General features: G+C 39.0%; 1 protein-coding gene across 1 annotated transcript in view; it reads right to left on the bottom strand.

Moving 5' to 3' along the window:
* The window catches only part of tiam1a (TIAM Rac1 associated GEF 1a), a 61,814-nt gene that overhangs the window by 31,358 nt on the left and 3,213 nt on the right, over positions 1 to 27,243 (bottom strand). The window contains exons 2-10 of the mRNA XM_016240556.1: positions 12,884 to 12,976; positions 10,776 to 11,718; positions 9,527 to 10,007; positions 8,762 to 8,934; positions 7,976 to 8,200; positions 6,550 to 6,735; positions 4,513 to 4,659; positions 4,281 to 4,355; positions 784 to 954 (exon numbers count right to left, since the gene is read on the bottom strand). Coding sequence (XP_016096042.1) covers positions 784 to 954; positions 4,281 to 4,355; positions 4,513 to 4,659; positions 6,550 to 6,735; positions 7,976 to 8,200; positions 8,762 to 8,934; positions 9,527 to 10,007; positions 10,776 to 11,708 — 2,391 coding nt within the window. The 5' untranslated portion in view covers positions 11,709 to 11,718; positions 12,884 to 12,976. The remainder of the gene's footprint in view (positions 1 to 783; positions 955 to 4,280; positions 4,356 to 4,512; positions 4,660 to 6,549; positions 6,736 to 7,975; positions 8,201 to 8,761; positions 8,935 to 9,526; positions 10,008 to 10,775; positions 11,719 to 12,883; positions 12,977 to 27,243) is intronic.

A 27,243-nucleotide genomic window follows, 5' to 3' on the forward strand; every position in this document is an offset into this window, starting at 1 on the left:
CCGGCGACAGCCATGACGTCACTACCGGTGCGACTATAGTATAAATAGGCGCCGGGAGCTACACATCATTCACTTCTTCGTCTGAAGCTTGCGTCCGCAGCATGGCAAGAAACCTAGAGGACGCAGTGTCTCATTCCCTACTCAGGGAACCATGGTTACATAAGTAACCTGAGACATTCTAGCACTTTCTAAACAACTCCAACCTTAAAGGATGGGAGGGCGAGTTTCGTGTTTTCAGGAAATGAGTTACATGAGATGTTAGCCATGAACAAATCATAAGATTACTCTTTTATGATATCGAAGTGTGTTTAAGGTGTTAAATGTCCTGTTCATTGTTGCTAGTGGGCTGCAAGATGATGGCATAGTGAAACTGGGATCTTGTTTGCTAAAGAAACACATGGCACAGCTGACGTATCTGTGGCTAATGTGAGCTACCGCCTCAGAACAAAATATGACACATGCAAGGCGACAAACAACCACCAGTCAATAGGTTTCAGATTACCATTATATCAGAGTTCAAAAACAAATAATGTAATAGTGTACTACTTTTTCTATACTGATATATATTTCTGTGATTAAACTTTTTGGAGGGAAAGTTAAAGTGGGTGTGGCCATATTATGCTAATCTTGTCACAACAATGTGGTTTGATGTGACATTAAATAGGCAATATGAGGAATAAACAGGACACTGAATCTAGTTACCTGAACTTCAGTTTGACTGGATTTAAATAGTCACAATGAAATGTATTTGATTTGAATAGTTTTTTTATACATGATATTTACCCTGCACAGTGCCTCCAGGGCCTCCATGGCAGTCTCCCCTGGCTGTATGATAGCCAACACAGGCCGATCATCAGGTAAAGAGACCCAAGACGGCGTGAGATAGTCAGGTACCCACACTTCATTGTCCGTCTTGTGTTGGGCGAGACTTTTCACCAAACCCTCTTGGTCCTTCTGTTAAAAGGAATAAAGAAACAAACTATTTAGGAAGGTGCTTAATGTCAGCATGACATGCATCGGAATGCATTTAACTTACTATACATAATGGGATGTATTTCTGAGCAATAAAATTGTGATGTACTGATATACAAATCTTTAGTTTTATATAAATATAAAAGCCAGTATTAGATATCAGTATGTATCTAATATACAGTGGGTACGGAAAGTATTCAGACCCCCTTAAATGTTTCCCTCATTGTTATATTGCAGCCATTTGCTAAAATCATTTAAGTTCATTTTTTTTCCTCATTAATGTACACACAGCACCCCCTATTGACAGAAAAACACAGAATTGTTGACATTTTTGCAGATTTATTAAAAAAGAAAAACTGAAATATCACATGGTCCTAAGTATTCAGACCCTTTGCTGTGACACTCATATATTTAACTCAGGTGCTGTCCATTTCTTCTGATCATCCTTGAGATGGTTCTACACCTTCATTTGAGTCCAGCTGTGTTTGATTATACTGATTGGACTTGATTAGGAAAGCCACACACCTGTCTATTTAAGACCTTACAGCTCACAGTGCATGTCAGAGCAAATGAGAATCATGAGGTCAAAGGAACTGCCTGAAGAGCTCAGAGACAGAATTGTGGCAAGGCACAGATCTGGCCAAGGTTACAAAAACATTTCTGCTGCACTTAAGGTTCCTAAGAGCACAGTGGCCTCCATAATCCTTAAATGGAAGACGTTTGGGATGACCAGAACCCTTCCTAGAGCTGGCCGTCCGGCCAAACTGAGCTATCGGGGGAGAAGAGCCTTGGTGAGAGAGGTAAAGAAGAACCCAAAGATCACTGTGGCTGAGCTCCAGAGATGCAGTCGGGAGATAGGAGACAGTTGTAGAAAGTCAACCATCACTGCACCCCTCCACCAGTCGCGGCTTTATGGCAGAGTGGCCCGACGGAAGCCTCTCCTCAGTGCAAGACACATGAAAGCCCACATGGAAGGACTCCAAGATGGTGAGAAATAAGATTCTCTGGTCTGATGAGACCCAGATAGAACTTTTTGGCCTTAATTCTAAGCGGTATGTGTGGAGAAAACCAGGCACTGCTCATCACCTGTCCAATACAGTCCCAACAGTGAAGCATGGTGGTGGCAGCATCATGCTGTGGGGGTGTTTTTCAGCTGCAGGGACAGGACGACTGGTTGCAATCGAGGGAAAGATGAATGTGGCCAAGTACAGGGATATCCTGGACGAAAACTTTCTCCAGAGTGCTCAGGACCTCAGACTGGGCCGAAGGTTTATCTTCCAACAAGACAATGACCCTAAGCACACAGCTAAAATAATGAAGGAGTGGCTTCACAACAACTCTGTGACTGTTCTTGAATGGGCCAGCCAGAGCCCTGACTTAAACCCAATTGAGCATCTCTGGAGAGACCTAAAAATGGCTGTCCACCAACGTTTACTATCCAACCTGACAGAACTGGAGAGGCTCTGCAAGGAGGAATGGCAGAGGATCTCCAAATCCAGGTGTGAAAAACTTGTTGGGTCTTTCCCAAAAAGACTCATGGCTGTATTAGTTCAAAAGGGTGCTTCTACTAAATACTGAGGAAAGGGTCTGAATACTTAGGACCATGTGATATTTCAGTTTTTCTTTTTTAATAAATCTGCAAAAATGTCAACAATTCTGTGTTTTTCTGTCAATATGGGGTGCTGTGTGTACATTGAGGAAAAAAAATTAACTTAAATGATTTTAGCAAATGGCTGCAATATAACAAAGAGTGAAAAATTTAAGGGGGTCTGAATACTTTCCGTACCCACTGTATATATATATATATATTTATATAATATTTAATGGCCTTTTTTACATATCAGACCGATACCGATATGACTGCTGATATATCGCACACACATGGATGATTTCAACTATCTGAAATTATATTTTACATTTTAATATTTATATTTTACTATTTTATGGCCTGTTTTCCCTATTGGACTGACACCAAAATGACTGCTGATATATTATGTAACCCTATAAATGTAGGATGGAAGTTGAATTCAATCTCCTAGAATAATATTTTATATATTTATTTATATTTTACAATTGTATTTTACTTAACAGGCTGTAGGATTGATTTCATCCATCTGGAATGGTATTTAAAATTTTATACTAATATTTTATAATTTTATGGCTTATTTTACTCTGATATGAGATAATAACATGACTGCTGATATATTGTGCAATCTTAAAAATACAGAAAGGAACTTGATTTCATCCATCAGAAATGTCTTGGATTGATTGGTTAACATTAACAAAAAGCCAAATAGCCAGGAAAATCAAAGACTGTTTTTTTTTCTCTTATCTCTATTAATGAAGCATGCACAATCAAACCAGGAATGTGCATCAAAAAAGTAAATAGGGTCAATTTCATGTTGCCTAAACCTAAAATGTGTGAGAAAAGTGAATACCACAAGAAGATTTCACACAAACCACTGAATGCAGATTTACAAAGGTGTCAGTTTTCCGGTTATATTTGCACAAATCGGCCTTATCACACGTAAGCAGAGCTGTCTGGATCGATGCAGCACACAGTGTGATGATATCTAATCTGAGACTAATTAACTTGGCATCCAAGTACAGCAATGTGCAAGCCCCACACAATACTCAGCGCCTCTGTCTGACAAACAGCGCTGTTAGACGTCTGGCGGGTGATCGATGAGCTGACGTGTACCGGCTGGGATGTTTATTGTGGGTCTTTCGAGAGCTCTTGGGTCTGTCAGCGGGTCTGTCAGCGGGTCTGGCCTGCTGTCAGTGACGGCATGCTGCCTGGCTCAGATAGCTTACACCACACTATCGGGTCACAGCCTAGCACCCTCCCCTTCCCCTCAACAATCTGCCCGCAGAGTAGCTGCGATGGTGGTCCCCCGTCATGGAGAGACAGCAAGCCCACACATGGTGAAGGAGAGCGGGAAATGGGTCAGAGGGACTTAAACACACTCACATACTGGCCAACACATGCAGACAATACATGAAACACTCCAACATTCTGTCACTCACATGCGCATACGCTCCCCTCCCAAAACACCCGCCATCTGCCTCCTCTCCTGGCTGTTAATGGACGTGCCGGGTGGGAGAGGAGCCCGGGCCTCCCGCCGCTTCTCCCCGAGGCCCTACAGCCCAGCTTGGGTGTCTTAACTCTCTCTAGCTCTTTCCAGCTCCCTTTGGAAGCTCCATACAGCCCTTACATCTAAGTTCTTATGCGACCTGCCTCTGAGAGCATTCTATTTGACCGTTTTAATTATGCAAAGCATGTTGGGAAGTGTTAGTGTCCTCCTCACCAGCATCTCCTTTCCAGTGTCCTCAAACATGTGCTCGAGATTCCTCTTAACCGACTCTTCACCGTCTACGAACACCTGAGGTTAAATCAAAACCTTCAGTTGGAACCCACCATAAATGATGGTATTTTAATGCACTTATAGCACATAAAAAATAACTATTGCTAATTGCATGAAAAATAAACAGTGATTTGTTCTATTGAACACATGTATGTAATGTCTAGCAGATGTGAACCTGGTTGATGCTGGGTCTGCCTTTGGTTTTCTTTTTGGAGGTAGTGTCCAGGCCCCATAGAGAGGAGAACCGGCTCTTTCGTTTACTGGAGGAACGAGACAGGGCCTGGGTACGTCTCTGAATTCCCCCATCCGTCCTCGCTGCCACCTGTCCAACACAAACCCGCATACAGAAAGTCAATAAACATCTAAGAGAGTTTCAAGCACATGTGATGATAATTTTAAACCATTTAGCATTTGTCACTATGGAGGAAATCTTTAAAGGAATAGCTCACCAAAAAATTAAAATGGGAAAAGTGCAGCATGAACATTGTTCAAAACATCTCCTTTTGGATTTGTCTGGCTTTGGAGCAACATGAGGTTGAGTAAATTACAATAATTTACATTTTTGAATGAACAGTCCCTTTAAATATTTCACCAATCCCATGATTGTACAATAAACATTAATATTAAACATTTAAGTGACACAAAACATAGATTTATTTAAATAAATAACTCCTAAGGGCCATTCACACTAAGGAACGCTATAAAGTAGTGCTGTCAAACAATTAATTGCATTAAAAATAAATGTTTTTATTTACATAATATATCTGTGTGTACTGTATATTTATTATGCATATATAAATACATACAGTATATATTTTGAAAATATTTACATGTATTTACATTTATATTATATATAAATATATTTAATATATAAACATAACATTTTTCTTAAATATATACATGCAAGGGTGTGTATTTATACATACATAATAAATATACAACATTACACACACATACTATGTAAACAAAAACTTTTATTTTAGATGCGATTAATTGCAATTAATTGTTTGACAGCACTAACATAAAGTTTTAATAATTGTTCTAATTCTATGAGAATATATCCACAACTATAATGATAACAACACAGAAGAACAACATCGTTGGAATCACTCTCAGAATGGTTTTTTTTCATCAATGTTTTTTCATAACTGCAGCTCGCAGTGGTGTGGACGCTAATATAATTATAGTTATTGTTCTTGTTGTGAACAGACCTTTATTCTGCCTAGAGGTTTTAGCTTTCATTGATTACAAATGGCCTCAGTGACACTGTGAGAAAAGATCAGGAAAGAGAGGGGGGAAACATCCCTTTGCCTTTAGGCTTCAAATAAAGATCAGTGATGGGAAAAATTCTGACACCATGACTCATTTCAGAAGCAGTACACATCAACTGCCATGGTGTGAAGATGTTCTGTTCACACACCCCAACATGAAACCACATTCACATTTCTGGGATAATAAACGTTAGTGCCACAGAATTTATAAAGGATATTCTCAGTAATCAGACCACATATAGGAGTTTGCATATACATAAAACCTTAGCAGTTTAGGGGATATCTGCAGTACAAGACAAAACTCTGCGGCTTGTTTTATATTTAAGAAGACAGAAAAAATTAGAAAAGAACATTTATAAAGACATTTAAGGTTTAAAAGGTAGTGGTTAGCGACAATGCTTTTAAAAACACAAACTAAGTGGCAAAATAGCTAAAAGGAAGTTTCACAAAGACAGTTATTGATCAACTGCTTGAGTGCCATTGATGAAAAATGCTCCCTTTTTCATTACTAAAAACGTCATTGATTTTCCGTCAATCTTGGTTTGGTTTTTGGAACTCAATGTGTTACGCAATTAAATGGGAGTTTTATTTCCACGCCTCACTGTGACTCTTCTGAGGTGACAGTTGCGGTCCTCCGGCTGCATATTACGCCATTCTGTACGTTCTCTGCTGAACCACGGGAATGACAAAAACACGAGGGTGACAACATGTTTTGTTATGCAGTTTCTGTTACGACTCGGGGCCAAGAACAGGCTGGCAGGCAGCTCAGAGCTCACCCGGTTCTCGTGGAGTGGATTAAAATGAAGTGGATATTAACTAAACATGCTTGAGAGTGTGAATGAAATGAGTAAGTGTGTGAAACAGAGAGAAGTAGGGAATAATGCAATGATATTGAGTGTTTTGAGAGCGTGGAGGTTTGTATGTATGTGTGTATTTCATACCAGGGCATGGAAGGATGATACTGAAAAAATGCCAAGACGACCCATGGACAGTTTGGTGGGGCGGGAAGCAACAGCAAGTAGGCGTTTTGGATTTGGAAGCTCGCCGCCCTGCAGGCTGGACAGGTAACAGCGATACCGGAACAAGTCCATATGAAACTGCTCCAAATTCTGCTCCCAGAGGAATATCTGAACAAAAAGAAAGATTTAAAATCTTCTGCTTTGTCAGTATTTCAACATGCTCTGCATTTATTGTTTTCTGTGTTCGCACATTGATGAGGGCCCCTATGTTGCTGACTATCAGAGTGTGGGCAGTGTTTTTAATACAGTTTTGCTTACTGGAGGAGGACGCTGTGATAAATCATTAGTCAGCATGCCTCCTTCAAGCCAGCATGACCTGAGTCTATTCAGAGACCATGGAGGAGTAAGCCCACCTCCGCACAAACAGACGAGTACATCACATACACAATAAGTGAACAGACACATATTTACACTCGGATTTTATGTAATATCAATCAAATCACATGTCTGTTAGAGATTAAACAGACACATCAAAAATATACAGTAGCATCAGACATGTCAGAAACCCCAAATCTGTGAGTCAATTAACTGTATAATTGACGTGTCCTAGTAAACAAACAAAAAAATTATTGAATGACAATTTCATCAGTGTTTATAGGTGAAGTTTAATAAGTTAAAAGTCCTAAGGCGAAGCTTGCTTTATTTATTTTTTTTATTAATTGGCTTAACCAATGGCATGATTTTGCGTGGAAATATCTGTTTGTCCAACCAGCGGCAAACAAGTCTCACCAGTACTGTCACGAATTTGGTCCATGGACTTCCGTTTATTCACCACCAGAGGTCACCCTTTCCTTTACATTGACTCTCGCACAACTCAAACTGTTGCATAACACCCCGGACTACATATCCCATCATTCCTTGCACGATTTGCACACTGCACTGATTTGCACTCATTGCACACAGCTGTTTCTAATCACCTCACTCACTATATAACACCCACTCTAACCACCTTTCTCTGCTGAGTATTGTCTAGCCTGTACCCCTTTCCGAGTCTCTGTGTTTTCCTTGTTTTGCCTTGCCTGTTTTTGCGGTTTCTGATCTTTGCCTGTTTTCCTTGATTTCTCCCTCTCGTCTCGCCCCTGTGATTCTGTCTGCTGATCGGTGACCTACGCTAGCCCTAGGACTATTCTTGTGTTTTTGCCCGCCATATACCTGTTTGCCATTGTTCGACCCTGCCTGTTATACCACGTCTCTTGAATAAAAGCTTGCAGATGGATCCACACGTCTCACATCTCGTCAGCCCCGTTACAAGCACCTAAACATAATTCTAGACGCCACTGACTCTCCAGTAATGAGTACAAGTTAAAATCATCAGAAAATCAGAAATGCATATGCAGCATGTTCTTACCTGCTCTAGGATAGTCTTCCTCTTCTTCCCATCAGTGACAGCAGAGAGCTGCATTTCGCCCATCTTCTTCATTTTCTCATCCATGTCGATCTTTTGTTCAAGCTTCTTGATCTCAGAGCGCAGCAATCGTACGGTGTCCTCGCGGTGGTGCTGACGGGCGACAGCTGTGGCGCAGGCTGAGTGGATGGCGGTTATCCAGTTTTCCAGCTCTGTTTGACCTGATGTCTAAGAAGAAGTGAAACAGAACATTACTTCTTATCACTATAGAATGCCCAATGGCAGTTTGCCCACAATGAGCAAAACCTGAAGGCACAGTATCTAAAAATTGTCACTCCATACATTATATATATATATATATACTCATGTATAAGGTTAAACATCACTATTAATATAATATAATTTAATCGACATAGCAACACATAGATTCTTTCAGCACTGAAAAAAAAAATACTATTAACCAAATGACAATCACGTAGATTTGACTGTCGGGCCTGACGTGTTAACCTTTAAGAATGTCACCTGGTAAGCAGGATGTTGTTAGTTGTCACAGAATACAATGTCACTGAGACACACAGAAATTCAGAAACACTGTTCAGCAGTTTTGAATGATACAGTGGACCATGAGCATTGGTGTGGGACAATTCTATATCAACTGTTTTCAGGTTGTCATAAATGTATGGACAAAAACATCACCAATGTCTTCAAATGCTACCCTGAAGAATTCAAGTTCATAGGAGTAACTGGAATCACTTTAATATTAATCTTTCGAGATTCAGACTGTCTTACCTGGAAGAGGAAGGCATCTCCCAGTGCATTGCTCAGACAAAACACAAAGTCTTTCTTGGGATGTTCTGGGACAGCCTGAACAATGCTGTTCTCCACCCAGACTGCATGTTTGTGGATGCTGTTGTGGTCGATCCCTGAACGTCCATCTGTTTCGTAAAAAAACAGAGTGCATCCTGGGAGGATAAAGTGAAAAGGAAGATCAGAAAATATGGAACTGTAAATGTAAAACAAGTTTCAGGACTTGATTAATCTACACCAATAAATATATAAAAGTTTGATGACAAATTTTTGATAACCTGTAATGTCTCAGATGCTATTTTGTGTTCTTTTTACATGAACAATTGCTGCAAGAAATGGCCCAGAGCATGAAATTAGATTGTGATTGAATAGTCATGGTAAGATTACAAACATCAAACCATCTGAATCAAAAGCTCAGAATTTATTTGATAATAAATTTATTTGATAATAAATTTAATAGGGTTTGGTGTGATCAGCCTGATGTGAAATAGCAGGTGCATGACATTTTGTAACTGGTGCGGGGTCAAGGATTTGCAAAATGTAAAATCTATCGCATTGTGGGACGGAATACCCAGTGAAGTGTGCTTTGCTGTTTACTGCCCATTTGATCAAATGTAAGAGGCCATCCAGGCAGACGATGCACATTATTATATCCACCTTTTTTCTGAGTAACAGACAAGACTTTATAGATGGAGCAGAAATAGTAAGAGTAGCAATATGCCATTCCAAACATCGCTTCAGTCTCACCTTTGAGTGATACCCAGTACTGTTTCCATTTCCTTTTTGCTGCTGGCTCCACCCTCTTATTCTTTTTGTGCCCCAGGAAGTTCTTCACAGCCAGCAGGCCGGCCTTCCGCACAGTGCCCTGCACCGTGCTAAGTAGAATGTCTGAGGGGTAAATGGAGCTTAGCGTTCCACTGCTCCTCTCATCGCTAGCAGCTGAACCTGCCTCTTCGAGGCAATCCCACATCTGTCGGGAGTTCAAGTCCAGCTCCTGACGGAAGTTCTCGTATACGCCTTGATCTCCACCCGGTTGACGTTCACGGTCTCCTCCACCTCCGCTGCTACTGCCGCTGTCGCTTCCCGCGAAGATGCTTCCGCTAGCAGTAGAGTAGACGGAGAAGGACGCAGACATGGCCTTGCAACGGCGTGAGGAATGCTCGACTTCAGCTGCGCCACCGTCAATACCGCTGTCTCCATACTCGCTGCCCTCACCGGCCGTGATATCCTTCATGCAAACAAAATAGGTTACTGGAGATAAAATGTCACTCCCTCTACAGTTACAGCTACATCCTCCAAACAAGAATTCCTTTTCAGAATTTCACCCTAAACAATAGTTTGACATTTCATAAAAATGTAATGGAAACTAACTTCCATTGAGCTGCTAAATGGCTCTTTTCCTTTCCGCTTTTGACAGATACAAAGAAAAAGACTAATCTGTACTTGTTCTCAACTTGTTTACCTGTGCATGAAAGAGGAACAGAAAGAGGACGTCAAGAAAGTGCAGCTTCTCTTTACCAACACAGAAACACTAAAGTTCCTCGCAGGTAGATCATGCAAAATATCATGTTTCAAAAAACACTGAGCAGGTGTCCAAAGTAGCTGTCAAAGGCATGAACATGACTCAGGGAACATTAGAATTGTCCCCTGAGACCTTTCAAAGTCGGAAGCACTTTGACAACCACAGACAGTTCAGATCACATCAATAATCCACAATCACGAAAGTTAAAAGCTATCTGAATTTGGTTTTAAAGACCCTAGAGGGTTTTATCTTTCACATTTTATTAGAGCTAAAAGTAGAGGAGATTTTAAATTAAAAGAGTTTCCTTAGAGAATCCCATAAGGTTATTGCTGTTTATCAATTTCTTGGGTCAACTACTTTAAACTACCAACTAGGTTCTATGATAAATGGACGACAATAGAGAAGTTGAGAAGCTCGGAAGTAGGCAAAGTGGTCAAAAACATGGAAAAACCATGAGTCAGAGGCATAACTCACATGTGTTGTTCGTGCCCTCCGTCCCTGCATACGTGAGCAGATGGTAGTCTGGTGATTGGACAGTCCTTCCGACAGGCAGTGAGAACGACGACAAGGAAGAGTGTATGCTCCATATCCGTTCCCTTCCTCCTCCGCAGGAGACAAGATCTCACCGTTCATTACACCCCCCTCCGTCCTCTCAGGATTGTGACCATTATAGAGATGGTGGGAGCCACGAAGAGGAGGTAGTCTCTGTGTGCAAAGTTCGTCTAAAGAGTTGGCTCTCTCTCCTGAGTGAGTCTCGAGTGTCCGTGGGCTGGAGGTGCGACGACGTCCTCCACAGTTGGTGAAGCTTTTGTCTTTGTCCTCATTTGTCCCTATAATCTCCTCTGTACTTGTCAATTGCTCTTGGCTTAGATCCGACAAGGAAAACTCCATGGAATCCTCTCTCCACATGTCAGCAGATTTGGAGCGCTTCTTCTTAAAGCTGCCACCTTCCCGAGGACCGTCTCTGGTCCTCTGAAGATACGTGTCCTCACCTGTGAAAAGTCCTTCATAATCACAATTGTCTGCCACCATTGTGTCCAACTCCACTCCATCTTCAGAGCCTGGCGTGGTGGTGGGATCCCCCATGTTGTCGTGGAAGGACATCGGCCGCAAGTTCATGGCCATCCGGTCCACCCAAATTGTGCCTCCATAGCCCTCCAAAGCATTCTTCTCAGTGAAGGGTTCCAGGCCATTTTCACTCAGGGATTGTGGGATGGAAGGGGTGCTGCTGGATTTTGTGCTGGTCTCAGAGTTGTGGTGTTCAGCCTTGCTAGATGAGGCATGACGTGATCGTCGAGACTGCTTGTTAGAGATGCGAAGTGATCGGGCCATGTGCTTTCGTGAGAGGTGGCCCTGCCCCTCACCGTAGTAGGCGTGGTCTCCATTTTGGCTCTCTATGTTTCCCATTGTTTAACGTCTGTGGAAGACACAACATGGGTTAGATATAGGACATGTCACAGCCTATAAAGATGAAGACCTACCAATCACTAGCAAGATGTCTGTACATGCCTGTGTGACTTTTAAAAGATAGATTTGCAAGTTTTCGGGGCTCTCAAACCTGACAGACCAGCAAACACCACATTATTCCAGAGATGCTTTTTACTTTAGAGACAATAAAAGACTCATTGCAGCTCCAAAGCAACATACCTGCATAAGTCCATATAAAGGGGTAAATGTTTTTACAGTACAGAAAGACAAAGCAACAGAATAAAAGATGATCTACCTACAGAAGAGAAATTCAGTCTCACCATCTCTAAAAGTGAGAGCTGAATAGCATGTGACCAGAGCCTAATGCCAGAAATATCTCTGACGCACACAAAGACACAAAGCGAGAGAGTGAGCGAAGGAGTGAGATGTGAAACCTCTCAACCCCCTGTGGTGGGAACATCAGAGGTTTTTTTCAGTGACCTCCATTAGAGAGTTCACCATTTGTGTATCTCAGCTATAACCTCTTGAAATTGTTGGAACGGTTCAATTAGGGCAAAATTCAGGCAAATTAGTCCTGAGAAAGAAACAGGAAATCATTATAGAAATCCACTGTGTACAGTTTATAGAATTATTTTTATGAAATCACTTTGGCATGAAAAACAAAATAGTCATGAGAGATATTTGCTCTGTTCCAAAACGTATAAAAGCAGCATTTTAAGGCATCGTAGGCACACTCCCGACATGAAGGCTGTCCCAGAAGGTAAGTTAATCATCCTGCTTCGTAATTGCTCATAACACCTAGTTTGCACAAGCAATAACAGCCAATCCCATGATGTTCTCATTCTAATTCCCATTGTAATGAGCTTGGGGAAAACTGAATTCCAGATTCTAGGCTAGGTGAGAGAAATACTGATTATAAATAACCTTAAATGCTTGATTCAATTATGTTTTATCCAAATTATGTTACTGAAAGTAGTATTGTCCAATATTTATGAGTGCTTTTTAGAATATCATATTGTTAACTTAGCAACATGCTAATGAACTCAATTGCTGCAGTTGGCAGCGAGGTAGCTCACTAGGTTTTGAGTAGCCTCAAAACCATGATTCTATTGTGTCAGTACATGACATAATTTATACAAGATCGGCAGTAGTACCTGAGGCAGAACCAGTGGATCAGATGCATTTCCAGACAGCCATGTTCCTATTTACTGACCTCATGGTCTTGATCACCCCTAAGGCAGTTTTCCCTGGAAAAGAAACATAACACACATTTTAAACACAGGAACATGAAAGATTAAGTCTAGACACAAGGATAGTTTGGATAGCGGTTCATAAATAAGGTTTTGGGTTTCTAAGTATGCAAAGGGTGGATTACAAGACACATATGAGAACATGACAGCTCACCTGTTCCAAGGTGCGGTTACAAAAACATGCACACTTATACAACAATACTTCTCACACCCTCCCTGCTGAACAAGAGGAAGAATTTTCTGAGATTAGTCTCAGTTCCTTAAGAAGCCAACAATACAGTAATTATGGCTACCCAGCAGAATTCTTAAAGCTGAACCCAGTTATATGTTCTTCAATGCCAATCTGACCTAATTTCTTCTAATCCAGAGAGGAGAGCAGAGAGAAAGCCTCATCTCCATACTGCAGCAGGTATACATATGAGAAGATGGTTCAGACTACACACTCGAAGCACACTTTACGGATTAGCCTCAGAATGACACTGTTCCACTAAGCAGGAGATAGAGATAGAAATAGAGGAAAAGAATAATGAAAAAGAAGAGAAAGAATTCCCAGTCATTACAACACACTGGATCCATTTAAACTTGTATAGAAGGACATATTCAAGCCATATCTAGAAACGTGAGGTGGGCTCTTTTGACTAGGACCACATTGGCGACACTCTAGCATTGTGCCGACAACGTTTACATGCATAAAAACCACACAAACTTAGTTTTTACTCACTGGCAGAGGGTTTGTGATTCAAACCGTGTGTGTAACAGAAGCATGTGTGCATGTGTTTGTTGGGGTCAGTTTGTATGTCTCTGGATCACATCCAGCTTCAGCAGTAAGGGTCAACAAGACCTTAAGGCCAATAAAGTGAGAGATGGAGACCCATCTGACGATCTCTATCCTCAGATGACAGCTGGCTGTTGTGTGTATGTTTGTTGGTGTACATGAGAGTAGCGGTACAAAAACTCAGTACTGCACTGCAGTCTACTTAACCTTGCTGTAGAGTTACATAAACTAGAGTTGACACCATTTTTCGATGTAGTTCACTTGTTTTCGCAGCTATGGCCTATATGCTCTTCCTCCTGATCCATGCCCCCTCCTTCATGCTACTACCATTAGATTTGTCCTCCACATGACATTTAAGCTTTTATATCAGTGATTCAAGTGAGATGTGAAACTTTGCAGTGGAAAAAAACATCTTCAGTAGTGAAGGAAAGTTAATGGGTTTTGCAATAGTTTTGAGTTCCCATTTCCTGCTATTCTTAGAGTTGCATGTATTTCGTAAATCTGCTATCCTGTCAGCCTTATTTAAAATATCTATATTACAAAAAATGCTTTATTGCACAATTTCTGCTTTGTTATAAACTGTTTAATGTTCCCTTTTTCGTAGCATGACAGTATACAGTCTTTTAACCACATTTAAGCTAAAGAAGACCAATTTGACATCTTTTTTGGTCACGTTTTATTAAATGTAAGCACATGGTGCAATCAAATCGTTATGGGAAGTTTGTATTTATGAGTTCAGAAGCTGTGATTATGAGGTCAGGAGTGTTTAAATCACTTTGGCCAGAGCAAGATGGTGATGTACAGCAAGGTTTTTTTGTTAAACTACTTAAATAGAATGATAAATAAATTGTGTGAATTAGGCATGTTTTTGCTTTTTTGATGTTTTTATTAGGGCTGCATAACGATTAATCACATTCAAATAAAAGTTTATGCTTACATACTACTATATGTGTGTGTACTGTGTATATTTATTATGTATATATAAATACACACATTTAAAAAAAATATTTGTATGTATACTGTATATTTATACTTGTATATCATTTATATTATATATAAATATAAATATTTTATATATAAATCTAGCATAGTTTTCCTTAATATACACAAGTATGTGTGTGTGTATTTATATATACATAATAAATATACACAGTACACACACACATATAGTATGTAAACAAACTTTTATTTTTAATGCAATTAATCACGATTAATCGTTTTGCAGCACCAGTTTTTATTCCATTTATGAAGTTGCTGTAAACAGAACTGTTATGTATTCTGTCGTTATTTGTACATCTAACTTAGCTAGTTTTAGATGCTGCATCTATTGCGTCTGCTATATTTTCTCACTAAAAAGCCCCCAATTTGGAAACTTGGACTCAAAGAAAATTTGTAATTATGACATTGTGGTAGCGTTCATGTGCCACCAACTTGTAAATACAACCTTTCATGCATTTTTTGTTGATTTCAATCATTCTGGAAAATCAAAGCTGTATTTAAATGGAAATAGCTGCTCATTATGGCCGCCAAATTGCCTTTCCACTGTCTGTTTTCCCTTTTTAATGTGGACTGTGATGGTATATAAGCATTTGTGCGCTAATCAAACACAGATCTATTACCATATGATCTGATTGCATTAAATATCAAATCTTCGGCTTCGAAAACATACTCCAGATGGAATATCTCAGCGGGGATCTACAGTTAAAATGTCAGTGCAGTCATAACCAAAAGGTTAGTGAAAATCGATGAGAGAAACCGTGATCCCGATGAGCAGAGCGGCAAACGTGAGTCAGCAAATGAACCGAGTGACCAGCTGCCCACTCTCTCTCCCTCCCTCCTACTCCTCACCTACGTGATGCTGGGATTCAGCGGTAATAATGTGTGATAAATCTCAGCGTGACGACAATAGACCCTATGCTAGCACAAATACAATGTGATGATTACTACGTAAAACTCACAAACGTGAGAAAAGATGCTTGTATGTATTGTTGTTGTTTGTGAATGCGCTAGATGTTTTGTTGTCTCGGAGCCGGACGTCTCCTGCAGGGTGAAGGCAGGTGGAGAGGATGGAGGAAGGGTGTGTGGTGGTGGAATGGCCTGCTGGGTTTTGCAGTGTCTCACTGTGAAACTTTAATCACAAGCACTTAGGAGGACACCTCCTCCACTTCACTTCCCTCACTGTGAAGGATGTGCTAGCCTGAGCTGTGTTATTAAAGCACATGCACACACACACACACACACACACACCGTGAGGAGGGTGTGCATTGTAATGGAATAATGAAACGGACTGACTCTACCGAACGTCCCGCTCCCTCCCTCAGATACTCTTTTGTTTGAGGAGAAAGAGAGGCTGTAGAATAGATCACCAGCACGAGTCGACTGTTAAAAAAGCAGGTTATCACAGCTTTACTTTCTTTAGGTAGTCTTTAGCTTTCTCCAGCTACTTCACACAGCTAATACAGACCTACAGGTGACACAAAACAATCCCAACCTTTATGAGAAATATGGCAGCTAATAAAACAGTTTATAGTAGCGCACAGTAAGCTTCCTCTAGCTCTCAAAACTGAGTGAACAGATGGTAGGAAGGTATAAGTGGGTGTGAAACCAATAACACTCTTTGAAACAAAATTCAAAAGTGGAGCAACGAGTCACAAAATATACAATTACTGAAGTATAATCATCTGAAATGTCTCCATTTATCACATTATAAATTATTAAAGCACAGACAGGCCAGCTTGAGAACAACTACGGCAAAATTGCAGCCTCAAATAAACTCTGACAAGTCAGCAAACTTAATTCAGTCAGATATTATAATATAAATATAAAAAAGCACTGGGAGGCTCTTATTAGACATTTCTGATGGAAGAGAAGATGCTCACTAGACAAAGAAAAGCAATGACTGCTGTAAATGAGGGGGAAGCAAACTCAAATGCATTATTCTTGTTCCTTAAACATGCTCCCATTAGTCCAAATCAGTCTTTTTGTTTCTGCTGCTTGTCTTTAAGGCCTGGGGCAAAGAGCAAGGTTTAAAATCTCCCCAAAGCCCAGCACTGCTGCACTGAGTTGAGGAAGACTACGGGGCTTTTAACTGCACACCCAGACAGACAGAAGGAGAGCGAGTTAGCACAGAAGAGACTGGATTAGAAATACTCCATTGTTCCCCCAGATGGAATCTGTCATTTTGCATGTGCACAATCTACTCTTGTTAGTATAATTGAGGGAGCGCAGACAAAGACACAAGAATAATCACTGCCCACACTGTCTTTGTCTGTCGCTGCTGACTGATTACCCCACAGATACTAGTGCTGGCCCATATAGTATCATATGTTTACAATATATTCTATTTCATTTTGATTCGATGATATAAAATGAACCGATTTTGTGAATATTGTAACAATTATAATATGCTATAATATACTACATGTTATTTGGCCATTTGTTTTCTAAGGACCATCTAAGTAGCAACCAAAGTAGCAAATATTCCAATATTTTTGTGAAAGTTTGATTCATTTCTGCAAATCAGTTCTTTCGAATCTTTTTTTTTTTTAATGATTTGAGTTATGTGTTGTTATATTGATGCATATGGTATAAGTATGGGGTCAATAAGGTTTATTTAATACATTTATTCAGCAAGGACGCATTACATTGATCTAAAGTGACAGTAAAGATATTTATATTATTACAAGAGATTTATTTTTCAAATAAATGCTGTTGTTTTTTTAAGTTTATATTCATCAAAGAGTTTTGAAAGAATATATATAATTGTTTCCACAAAAATATTAAGCAGCACAACTGTTTTCAACATTGATAATAATAAGAAATGTTTCTTGATCATTAAATCAGCATATTAGAATGATTTCTGAAGGACCACGTGACACTGAAGACTGGAGTAATCACATAAAAAATGTAAATAATTACTTTTATTTATTATTTATTACTTTTTTATTTACATTATTTATGGTGTATTTGATCAAATAATTTCAGCCTTGTTGAGCAGAAGAAACTTCTTTCAAAAACATTAAAACATTTTACTGACCCTATCTTATATACTCACCCAACTCTAATTGACAGCTATACCAACAGCATGTGATTATGAGAAAATCATAACCAGTTGTTTGATATTTGAATTCTACAGAAATCTGCAGAGGTTTCTGATGAATATTGTGGTCACAGTTTCTGTGTAAATGTTGTTATGGAATCGTGAGTAGAATCAATACCAAAATAGTATAGAATGGCACTAGCACAAACATGAATCGCTTTGTTTTGTTTATATTTACAATCACCATGTCTCTTCTGACTGACTAGCAATAGGAGAGGAAATAACTTGTTTGTTCCTGCCACAACGGCCACCAAATATTTTACACTTTTAACACAGTCCCCACCCAGACACACTTCCCTCCAACACCCAACACACACACAAACAAACTTCTCAGGTATCAGATAATAATGTCTCTTTCCCTTAAGTCCTCTATCTCTGCCCTGACATCTTTTTTCTTTTTCCTTTGTGTGGTGTGATCTATAGGTGCACTTCTTTTATTCTTTCTCTTTTATCCTTTAACCACCTTTGTTTAAACAAGGGTAAAACATTATCTCTCTTCCCCTCTGCTCCTCTGCTTTGTTTTCTGTTCATAACAAGTGTAAATCTGCTTAGTCAACACACCTAAGAAGTATTTTACAAAAACATGCTGAACTGAACTTGAGATGAAAACCCAGCAGGTCATTTCGAAAAGTGCTTTGAGTGTTTCATGGGAGCTCCATAAATCCACTCCCACTGTAATAGTGTTGACCTTTTTCTTTGTGCCTGGGAAACCAATTTAAGATCCCTCTAATAGTCCATCCACATTCACTGCTAATTGGCGCATGTCTCTTTAAACAATACCCGAAATTCTGAGCACCCAGAAACCCACCCTGCCCACGGGCGACTATCCCCATTTCTCACATTTTTCCATGGATTCCTGACAGGGAATGACCAACTTAGCTTGAGATGAGAGGGACTTGAAAGCCATGATGAAACACCCTTAGGAATAATGGAAAAGAAAAAGGAGTGACAGAGAACAAGAGAAAGCCTGACAGTGAGAGGGGTTAAGAAGAGTTTAAAGAGGAGACTTCATAAGAAGCTTATCACCACCGGTAACGAAATATAGTTCACATAGTTTTGATACTTGTATTAACGCATGGAAACCTTATGCACACCAGGATGGAAAGATTAACATTTTTTTCAAGGAAAGAGGGAGAAAAACAAGCACAGAGAAATATTCACATCGGTGCAACATGAAAATACTGTTGAATAACATGTCTTGATAAAGTTTATATACATTTTTATTAAAAAAATATATTACAATGAAACATTAATATAATATAATATAATATATAATACCTATTATATCATTTTGAAAATCTTAGCAAAATTTTATTGAAAAGTTCATGTGTCTTGATGATATATTTATCTACATTTTTCTGTTTAATTACAAATGTTATTACCATTTATTAATATATAATATAATATAATACATTATAGTATAATATAATACATACCTATTATATTATATTATTATATTTTTAAAATAATAGTAAACGTTCATTTAAAAATATATTGATCACATTTTTTTGTATTTTAATGAAAAATGATATTACCATTTTTTAAATATATAATACAATATTTAGTATATTATATTACATAAATAATAAATCTAAACAAAATTGAAGAGTAGTTAATATATACATTAATTGTACAAAAAACTGCAATGTTTTGCAGTGCTATTGAACTGTGGCACTTCCGTATGCCTGACCCGGGGTCATTTCCTCATCACATCCCCCCTCTGCTCCTCATTCTTTCCTGTCACCTCTGTCCCATCCATAACAGTGTCACAAAGGCCCCCAAAATGTCCACTTTTTTAAATTTTATTTTAACACCCATCTCATATTCAACATCCAAAACCTACAATAGCTCAATCATTCATGTAAAACTACAAAAACGAAAAAAAAAATGACAGAAAAAAGGAAGTCCTATCGTATACCCTTCAGCATGACAGCATCAGTAACCATTTCCATAGGACTAGCTCTGAAGACCTTCAAAGGACAGGACAGGACTCCTCCATCATGTCCCTGGGCTCTTGTCCGTGTCCGTGCTCCGCAGAGCTCAATGAACCTGTAATGAACCCCCCCATCTACCTCAGACAGTCCGTCTTGGTTTCTAATGTGGCTTTATCATTATTTGTGTTATTATTCGATTGCTTCTTTTATAAGAGCGCAAGAACAAATATGGCCAAAAATTTAAATGTGACTAATTTTTCACACTTAACATCCTGCACTGAGTTTTGAGCCAGTGCTAAAAATGATATAAAAAGTAAATTGGTTCATAGCTTTTAATCTATAATGTGACTTCATAGATAATCTGCCGCCAGTCAGAGTGGAGGGGGATTGTGGCTATTTCCTCTGGGACCACCAGACTGGTTTCCTCTCTTTTGTTCAATAACGCACCATGACCTGGAACACCATGTTATATCTGCCTTTCAGACGTGTTAATGATAGAGTGATGATGAAAGAACAAAGAGGAAAGACTGATAAATATACCAGAGTGACATCCCATGCTGATCAGTTTGACATCAGGTTGACAAAAAAGGTAGTTAAGAAAGAAAAGAAAAATAAAATAAATAAAAATTTATTTTCAATACATTAAAATTGAAAATAAAAAAGAATGTGGATTTCGAACCACATTCAAGTGGATCAGGTGTGTAAAAATCAAAGTCTGTATGGGAAAAAAAGGTTCAGGGATTGGTTCACATGTGTACTGTAATCTACAAATGTATACCTCAGCTTGACATCAAATAATAGTATATCTGTGGCTGAGTTTCTTTCAAAATCCTTAGGGGGGACCTTTCAAATCTTTCTCTTTCTGAAGGTTGCTGACCTGCGGATGAAGTTGGATCAGGACTAGCCCTATCGAGAGCCTATACAGTGTCTCATAAACCCCTCTCTATGTGCAGTGGCCATACTGTATGCTCCTCAAAGGCTTTCTCATCTCCAACACAGAGCTTAACATATCTCGTCTGCTGCTCTCATTCAACCCATTTAAACCTCTCTGAGGAGGAGACAGAGTCTGCTGTTCCATAATTACACTGGTAAAATAAGCTAACGGAGACCGACTGCGGGTAGCACATATAGGGGACCGAAACACTTTCTCTCAATGTCTCAAGTCACATTCATCTCTCTGATCTGTGCTTTTGTTGATAGTGCATTAGTGAAAAGTCATGTGCAAAGCCTTCAAGCAAAAGTGCTGAGATATTCATACATTATTTTATTTTATTTTAAATGTATTTTTATTTTGTGCATTTATTTTTAGTTCTATTCTATTCTCCTTTATTATATTCTGATGTGTGCTTGTCCTGACAATGCTTTAGTAAAAAAAGTTTCTGAAAAATGACACTGTTGTCACTGAGCTGCTTTACAGCTGAAACTGAATTAGATTCATAACTGATTCATTTTACAACATTAAAGGTATAGTTCACCCAAAAATACTACGTCTACAACGTAGAAATGTGTGCCGCAGCTGACACAGAACAGCATGTGCGGTTTACGTTCAGTGGATACTCTCCAAAATGCCGCTATATGGTGATGCAGAGGAGACGAATTGTTGAATAAAGTCATTATTTTAGTTTTCTTTGTGTACAAAAAGTATTCTCGTAAGCACCGTAAAATTACGGTTGAATCCCTGATGTCACATGGTTTATTTTACCGATCTCCTTGCTACGTTTCTAGACCTTGATCATGGTAATTACATTACTGTCTATGCAGGGTCAGAGAGCTCTCAGAATTCATCAAAAATATCTTAAATTGTGTTCTGAAGATGAACGAAGGTCTTACGGGTTTAGAACGACATGAGGGTGAGTACTTAATGACAGAATTTTCATTTTTGGGTGAACTATCCCTTTAACATTGTTATTTTCCTGTTTATTAACATGAAGCTGCTTTGCAACAATTTTGTGTAAAGCACTATATAAATAAATGTCACTTTCAAACAAAGGTGTTAAGATATTTCTATTTTAAATGTAAATGATTTATTTCTATTCTATTCTATTCTTAAGTCTATAATTCACACCTGATCCACTTGAATGTGGTTTGAAATCCAGTTGGATTTTTTTATGTATTGCAATTAATTTTTTATTTTATTTTGTTTTATAATTTTAAATGTGACTTTCAAACAAAGGTGTTGAGATATTTTTATTTTAAATGTAAATGTATTCTTTTGTTTTTCTATTCTATTATATTCTCTGTTATATTCTTAAAGCAGTATGTCCATAATTCTGGTCTGTACTTGTGTTGATAGCCCAGTGTCTTAGTAAGGTCATATGCAAAACTTCTATTTATCAAAAACCTATTTATTTTATTTTATTAATTGAACTTTATAATTATAGTCTATTCTATTATAATCTCCTCTATTAAAATGCTATATGATGGGAATATAGTGACTGCTATTTACTGAATTCTGATTGAATGAGCCATGTTCAAAGGCATTTTAATACACCTAACCAAACATTCCATATTAATCCAAGTTGCTGTTGCTTGGCAACAGTAAACATTATTAACAGAACATCTGTGTTTTTTAATCCTTTTTCACGTGCTGACATTTTTTACAAAGCAGCAAGTCACTGGAGACCATGTGTTACAGTGATTTTACGTCCACTTCACAACATCACCGCATACCCACAGTGAAATCACTGTAACACATGGCTTCTCATGGCATTTTGCTTTTTTTTTTAGGTGTGTGTGAGATTAATCATTATGGCCACACTCATGTCTATATCCTGATGTTCCACACCCGCTCACAATTCATCGCCATCATCCTAATTCATCTAGATGCACCAGTCATTATCAGGTTAGAGGCAGTGAAGTTGGGGGAAATGGAGTGTAAATTGGGCTAATTTGTGTCCTCTGTCTGGGGAAAATGGAGTGATGACATGCAGGAAGAGAAGAGGAGGAGGAGGAGGACTGCAGATGGGTCCTCTCACTGATCAGAGTATGTTTGGCTGAAGGGCTCACAATTTACACACTTCCAATGACACGCTTGAGAGACAAAAGGATGAATGTGGATGAGCATGTCTGGATGCTGCTGTGTTCTCTTCTCTCATTCAAAGCTAAAATATCAAAATAAAAGAGAAAACTTTTAAAACGCATGTTGAGGTCATCCTGGGAAAAGCCCCAATTTGTTCATCAACTCTAATATATATAATACAATAATCATGAGGCATATGAGACATGATAAATGTCCAAGGCATTTTGTACAACCATATACAGTATATATGCTGTGCCAGACTATCAGTATTTCCTACAAAAGTGAATTTCCCATAATTCGTTATATGGGGAAAGAGGGAGTGAAAATAGTGGATTTGGTCACAGCTGCAGATACGTCATGTACTGATTAACAAAAAAAACTATGCCTTTTATTACAGAGAGAGTACTATGGTCAGATTCAAACCTGCATTTACTGTATGAGCACCACAGTGCAACATACTTAGACATTCACTGACTGCAAGGCCAAGACACCATATCTTATATCTTGCAGGGCCAAGACACCATATAAGTCATATCTCAGAGTGGAAAGAGTTGTAAAGATCACAGTTTTCTTTATGTCCAGTCTGTAGCACCATGGCAAGCTCAGGCTGAACAAATTCTCAGCGCACACATGGGTGTTGTGTGAGAGAATGGCCACTAATACTGGCAGTTCACACATCCAGAACGAGCACACACACTCATAGCTTTGGGATTCCTGCTGCTGACGGTGAATGAGAGGTAGGATAAGACTTTGGCTCGAAGCCAACAGCTCTTCTCGTCTGGCAGGAAACCCCAGTGGAAAGGAAAAGAGGGGTGGAGGAGGCACTGAAAGCCACACCGGTGCTCTACAGCCCTTCCTCAGCACACCTGAGACCAACGGACAGAAACTTCCACAGCTGATGAGAACAACCTACAAGCCCTGACAGGAAATGAGTGTGTTCATAAGGCCTCAAGCCATCTTTTAGGACCTTAAGAGACTTCATTGGGGAAGGAGGGGTAATCTTGAGTGCCGGAGTTCCGTCATTCTCTCATTCTTCAACTCTCTTATTCTCTAGCTTCATTTTTTTGCACCTGCGTCAACAAGCAGAACCTCACAAACAAAGTGCTCCTTCAAGAAATGAAGGGAGAGGAAAAAAGGGCAGGGAGTTGAAAGACTTGAGCTTTTGCTTTGGGCCCTGAAAGGACAGGAATGTCACAGGCAAACAGAAGACAGACAGACAAACTACAAAAGCAAAGACAGAATGAAAGCTCTTTAGAAGAATAGCTTTCTGACTATTCATTCATTTCTTTCTTTTTTCAATTTATGTATCTCTCTCTAATTTTAAAGTCAAATTAAAAGTCAGAGGCTAACCAGTACTGCTGGATAAAGCCAAGAGAGATCTGATCAAAACAAAACAAAAGCACAAAATATTAGTTAATTGCATAAGATTAGATTTAATTTTGCAATAAAATTAAAGATATAAAAATGAAACAAAACAAAATAAAACCAAACAAAATAAAATAAATAAAAAGTTATTCTTTATACCTTATATTGTATATTCTTATTGTTTGATTGCAATATATAAAAAATACGGTTAATTTTGCTACATTGTTCCATTCTCTTTCACAAGAAGTGGAACTAACTTTACAGGAACTGTCCATGCCCTCCATGAATGTATACTGGTTTGTGGTTATGGGTGAAATAAAGTTAGAGCTCAGTGCTGGATTATTTCTATATGGTTGGAAGGCAAAGAATCTTATCTCTTCATCATGATATTTTGTGTGTGTGTGTGTGTGCGCGCTAGTGAGACTCAGCCTTTTACCACAGAGACACAATAGAGCTATTTCTGCAGCACACGCACACCATCGGCCAAACCACTACAGATCAATACCCCATTACCACATCAGTGCCCGACACTATTTAGGCTCAATTCAGAGCTAGACTTACTGCTGCTGACCAACCTCTCCTTTAAAAACCACCTCAATCTCACACACATCCTGCCAGCACACAGCCAAAAACCACTCACACTCACATACCCAACCATATACACTGTAGATCTCACTTTCACCCCCTCAGCAGGCTGTCATGTCCCACAGAAGGTGTCTCATCAAAGTGCGTCAGCAGTGAACCCACTTTACCAGACTGCTAATGAGAAGGCTGCTCATTCTGCCAAAATCCTGCAATTCATGAAACAGAAGTTTGTATTGATAGGATCATATCTAAGCATTTCATAAACATCAGAAGTACAACTGTATAATATTTAAAAACACAAATGTCCCTTTCCAGTCCACACAAACTATTTACAAAAATTAGTCATTTAGAAATTGCAATAATACTAATGCCCTCTCTAGGAGAACATTAACATGTGACTGCCCATATTTACATATGAAAGACCATGCAGTATAGAGAGATGGCATAAACTAAAACATAGCCACCCAACTTTTAATGTTTTAATAGAGATTATAAGTCAGAATTGTCAACTGATGTTGCGATAGATAGAGTCAAGTATTGTTTGCATAACAATAGTATACAATGTTATGTTTCTAAAGGCCGGGACACACCAAGCCGACTTCAAAGAACTAGCAGTGGCGAAAGCCGACAGTGTTGTCTCATCGGCAGCGTCAGACCAAAAAGCCATGCTTGAACACATCGCACAGACTACAGCCGACTGCAAACTAACACATGCGTTCTTGCACCTGTGTGAGAGGAATCAACTGTCTATATCAGCAGCTATCAATAGTATATTTTCATCATTTAAAATGAGAAACCGAAATAAGGATATACGAGATATACGCAGATATACGTAACGTAAACAAAGCAGTGCTTGCTTAACATTTTGAATATCAGTTATGTTCTTAACTTTCTTCATTTTAAGCGGCTCATGCTATGAAAATATTTGCATATTAGATGCTTGGGAAAGATCACGTAACATTATAACAGACTTCTGTCTGTACCGCCTTCATTTACTTGCTCGTTTTCATCACTTTCACTTTAATTTTCAGACACTAACTAATTCGCTAAACTGAACCTCCAATCAGAGTTATCACTTGCACCGACGGCCTCGAAGGCAAACTTCTGCCGACATGAGCCTGACGAGAGCCGTCACCAAACGAACTAGCCCGACAGATGCTCACCGACGGCCCGACGTTGGCTGATGGCCGACCGTCGACTTGGTGTGTTAAACAACAGATCCTCTCAAAGGAGCATATATAAAGAAAACAAAAAAGGCCCCAAAACAGAGCCTTGAGGTATGCCGCAGGCGATAATGAGTCACAACCTACTATTTCTACTTTGGTTCACTTAACTTTTGGTTCAACAACCTTGACTAACATCATAAGTGAACTTAATGGGGGGAAAATTCAATTCTACACCAGAATATACAGAATTAGTTATAGTTCTAGTGCAGTTGAAAATAAACATTAAAGCCAGGATTCAGAGATTGCATCTGTGATATTTATAATGACACATTGCCTAGAGGATCCTTACACCATAAAGCTAACAAAGAGAAAACGTGTCTCACTACGAAGAGTGTAATCTTTCTCGAACGGTACCACGATGCCCCAGGCAGCAAGTGTGTGACTTTATATTATTGTAATCCTGACCCTGCTGTATGTAAAAGCCACAGTGAAGCTTCACAGCCTGTGCATTTGTGCTGCATTGAGCTGGAGTCACAGAAAAAGCTTTTGCTGAAAGCAAGAGGCTGCTTTTATCCACACAACCTCTCCTCTGTGCCAAACAAGCAGAAGAGGCTCGACAAAAACTGCACCCGCATGCCACAAGGCAAGAATGAAGACACTCAGGCCTCTGCTTAAAAGAAAGCTAATTTGAAAAGTAAAATAGACCAGCATGCAACAGCAGTCTCTCCTTTCAGATCAAGATCAGATCACTTCCAGGTCAGTGGAGGATATTGAGAGAGACAATCTTTTCTCCCTGATAACCCGTGTTGAATGGGAGTCTCTTTTGTGCTTTGACTGAAAGAATGTTAGTCACAAACAGAGATGAGAACAAGTTTGATTAAGCAGCATTAAAGGGATAGTTAATCTAAAAATTCTTTCATCATTTACATGGAACACTTTTTAATACAATGAAAGTTAATGAAGTCCAGAGCTGTCAAGATCCAAACTGACTAGAAAAAAAAACTACAAAAGTATCGTAAAAGTGGTCTTCTGAAAGCTTTTGGTGAGATCTTCCTTTGTGCTCTCCAGAAGAAAGGAAGTCATACAGGTTGGGTGTTTTTAGATGAGTAAATGATAAAATAATTTTCACTTTTGGGTGAACTGTCCTTTCAAGAACTGAGTGTCTCTTTACTTTGAGAATCTCAGACTCACACAAATTTAGAGTGCAAAAGTTCACGTGGTTAATTCCCAACAACCCCCCTCTCTCTTTTTATTCTCCCTATCTCTTTTTTAAATATTATTATTGTCAATAGTCTCTCTAAAGTCGTTAAGTGAATGAGTA

Source organism: Sinocyclocheilus grahami, unplaced genomic scaffold (assembly GCF_001515645.1).
Source record: "Sinocyclocheilus grahami isolate Dianchi unplaced genomic scaffold, SAMN03320097.WGS_v1.1 scaffold593.1, whole genome shotgun sequence".
NCBI classification, from domain to species: domain Eukaryota; kingdom Metazoa; phylum Chordata; class Actinopteri; order Cypriniformes; family Cyprinidae; genus Sinocyclocheilus; species Sinocyclocheilus grahami.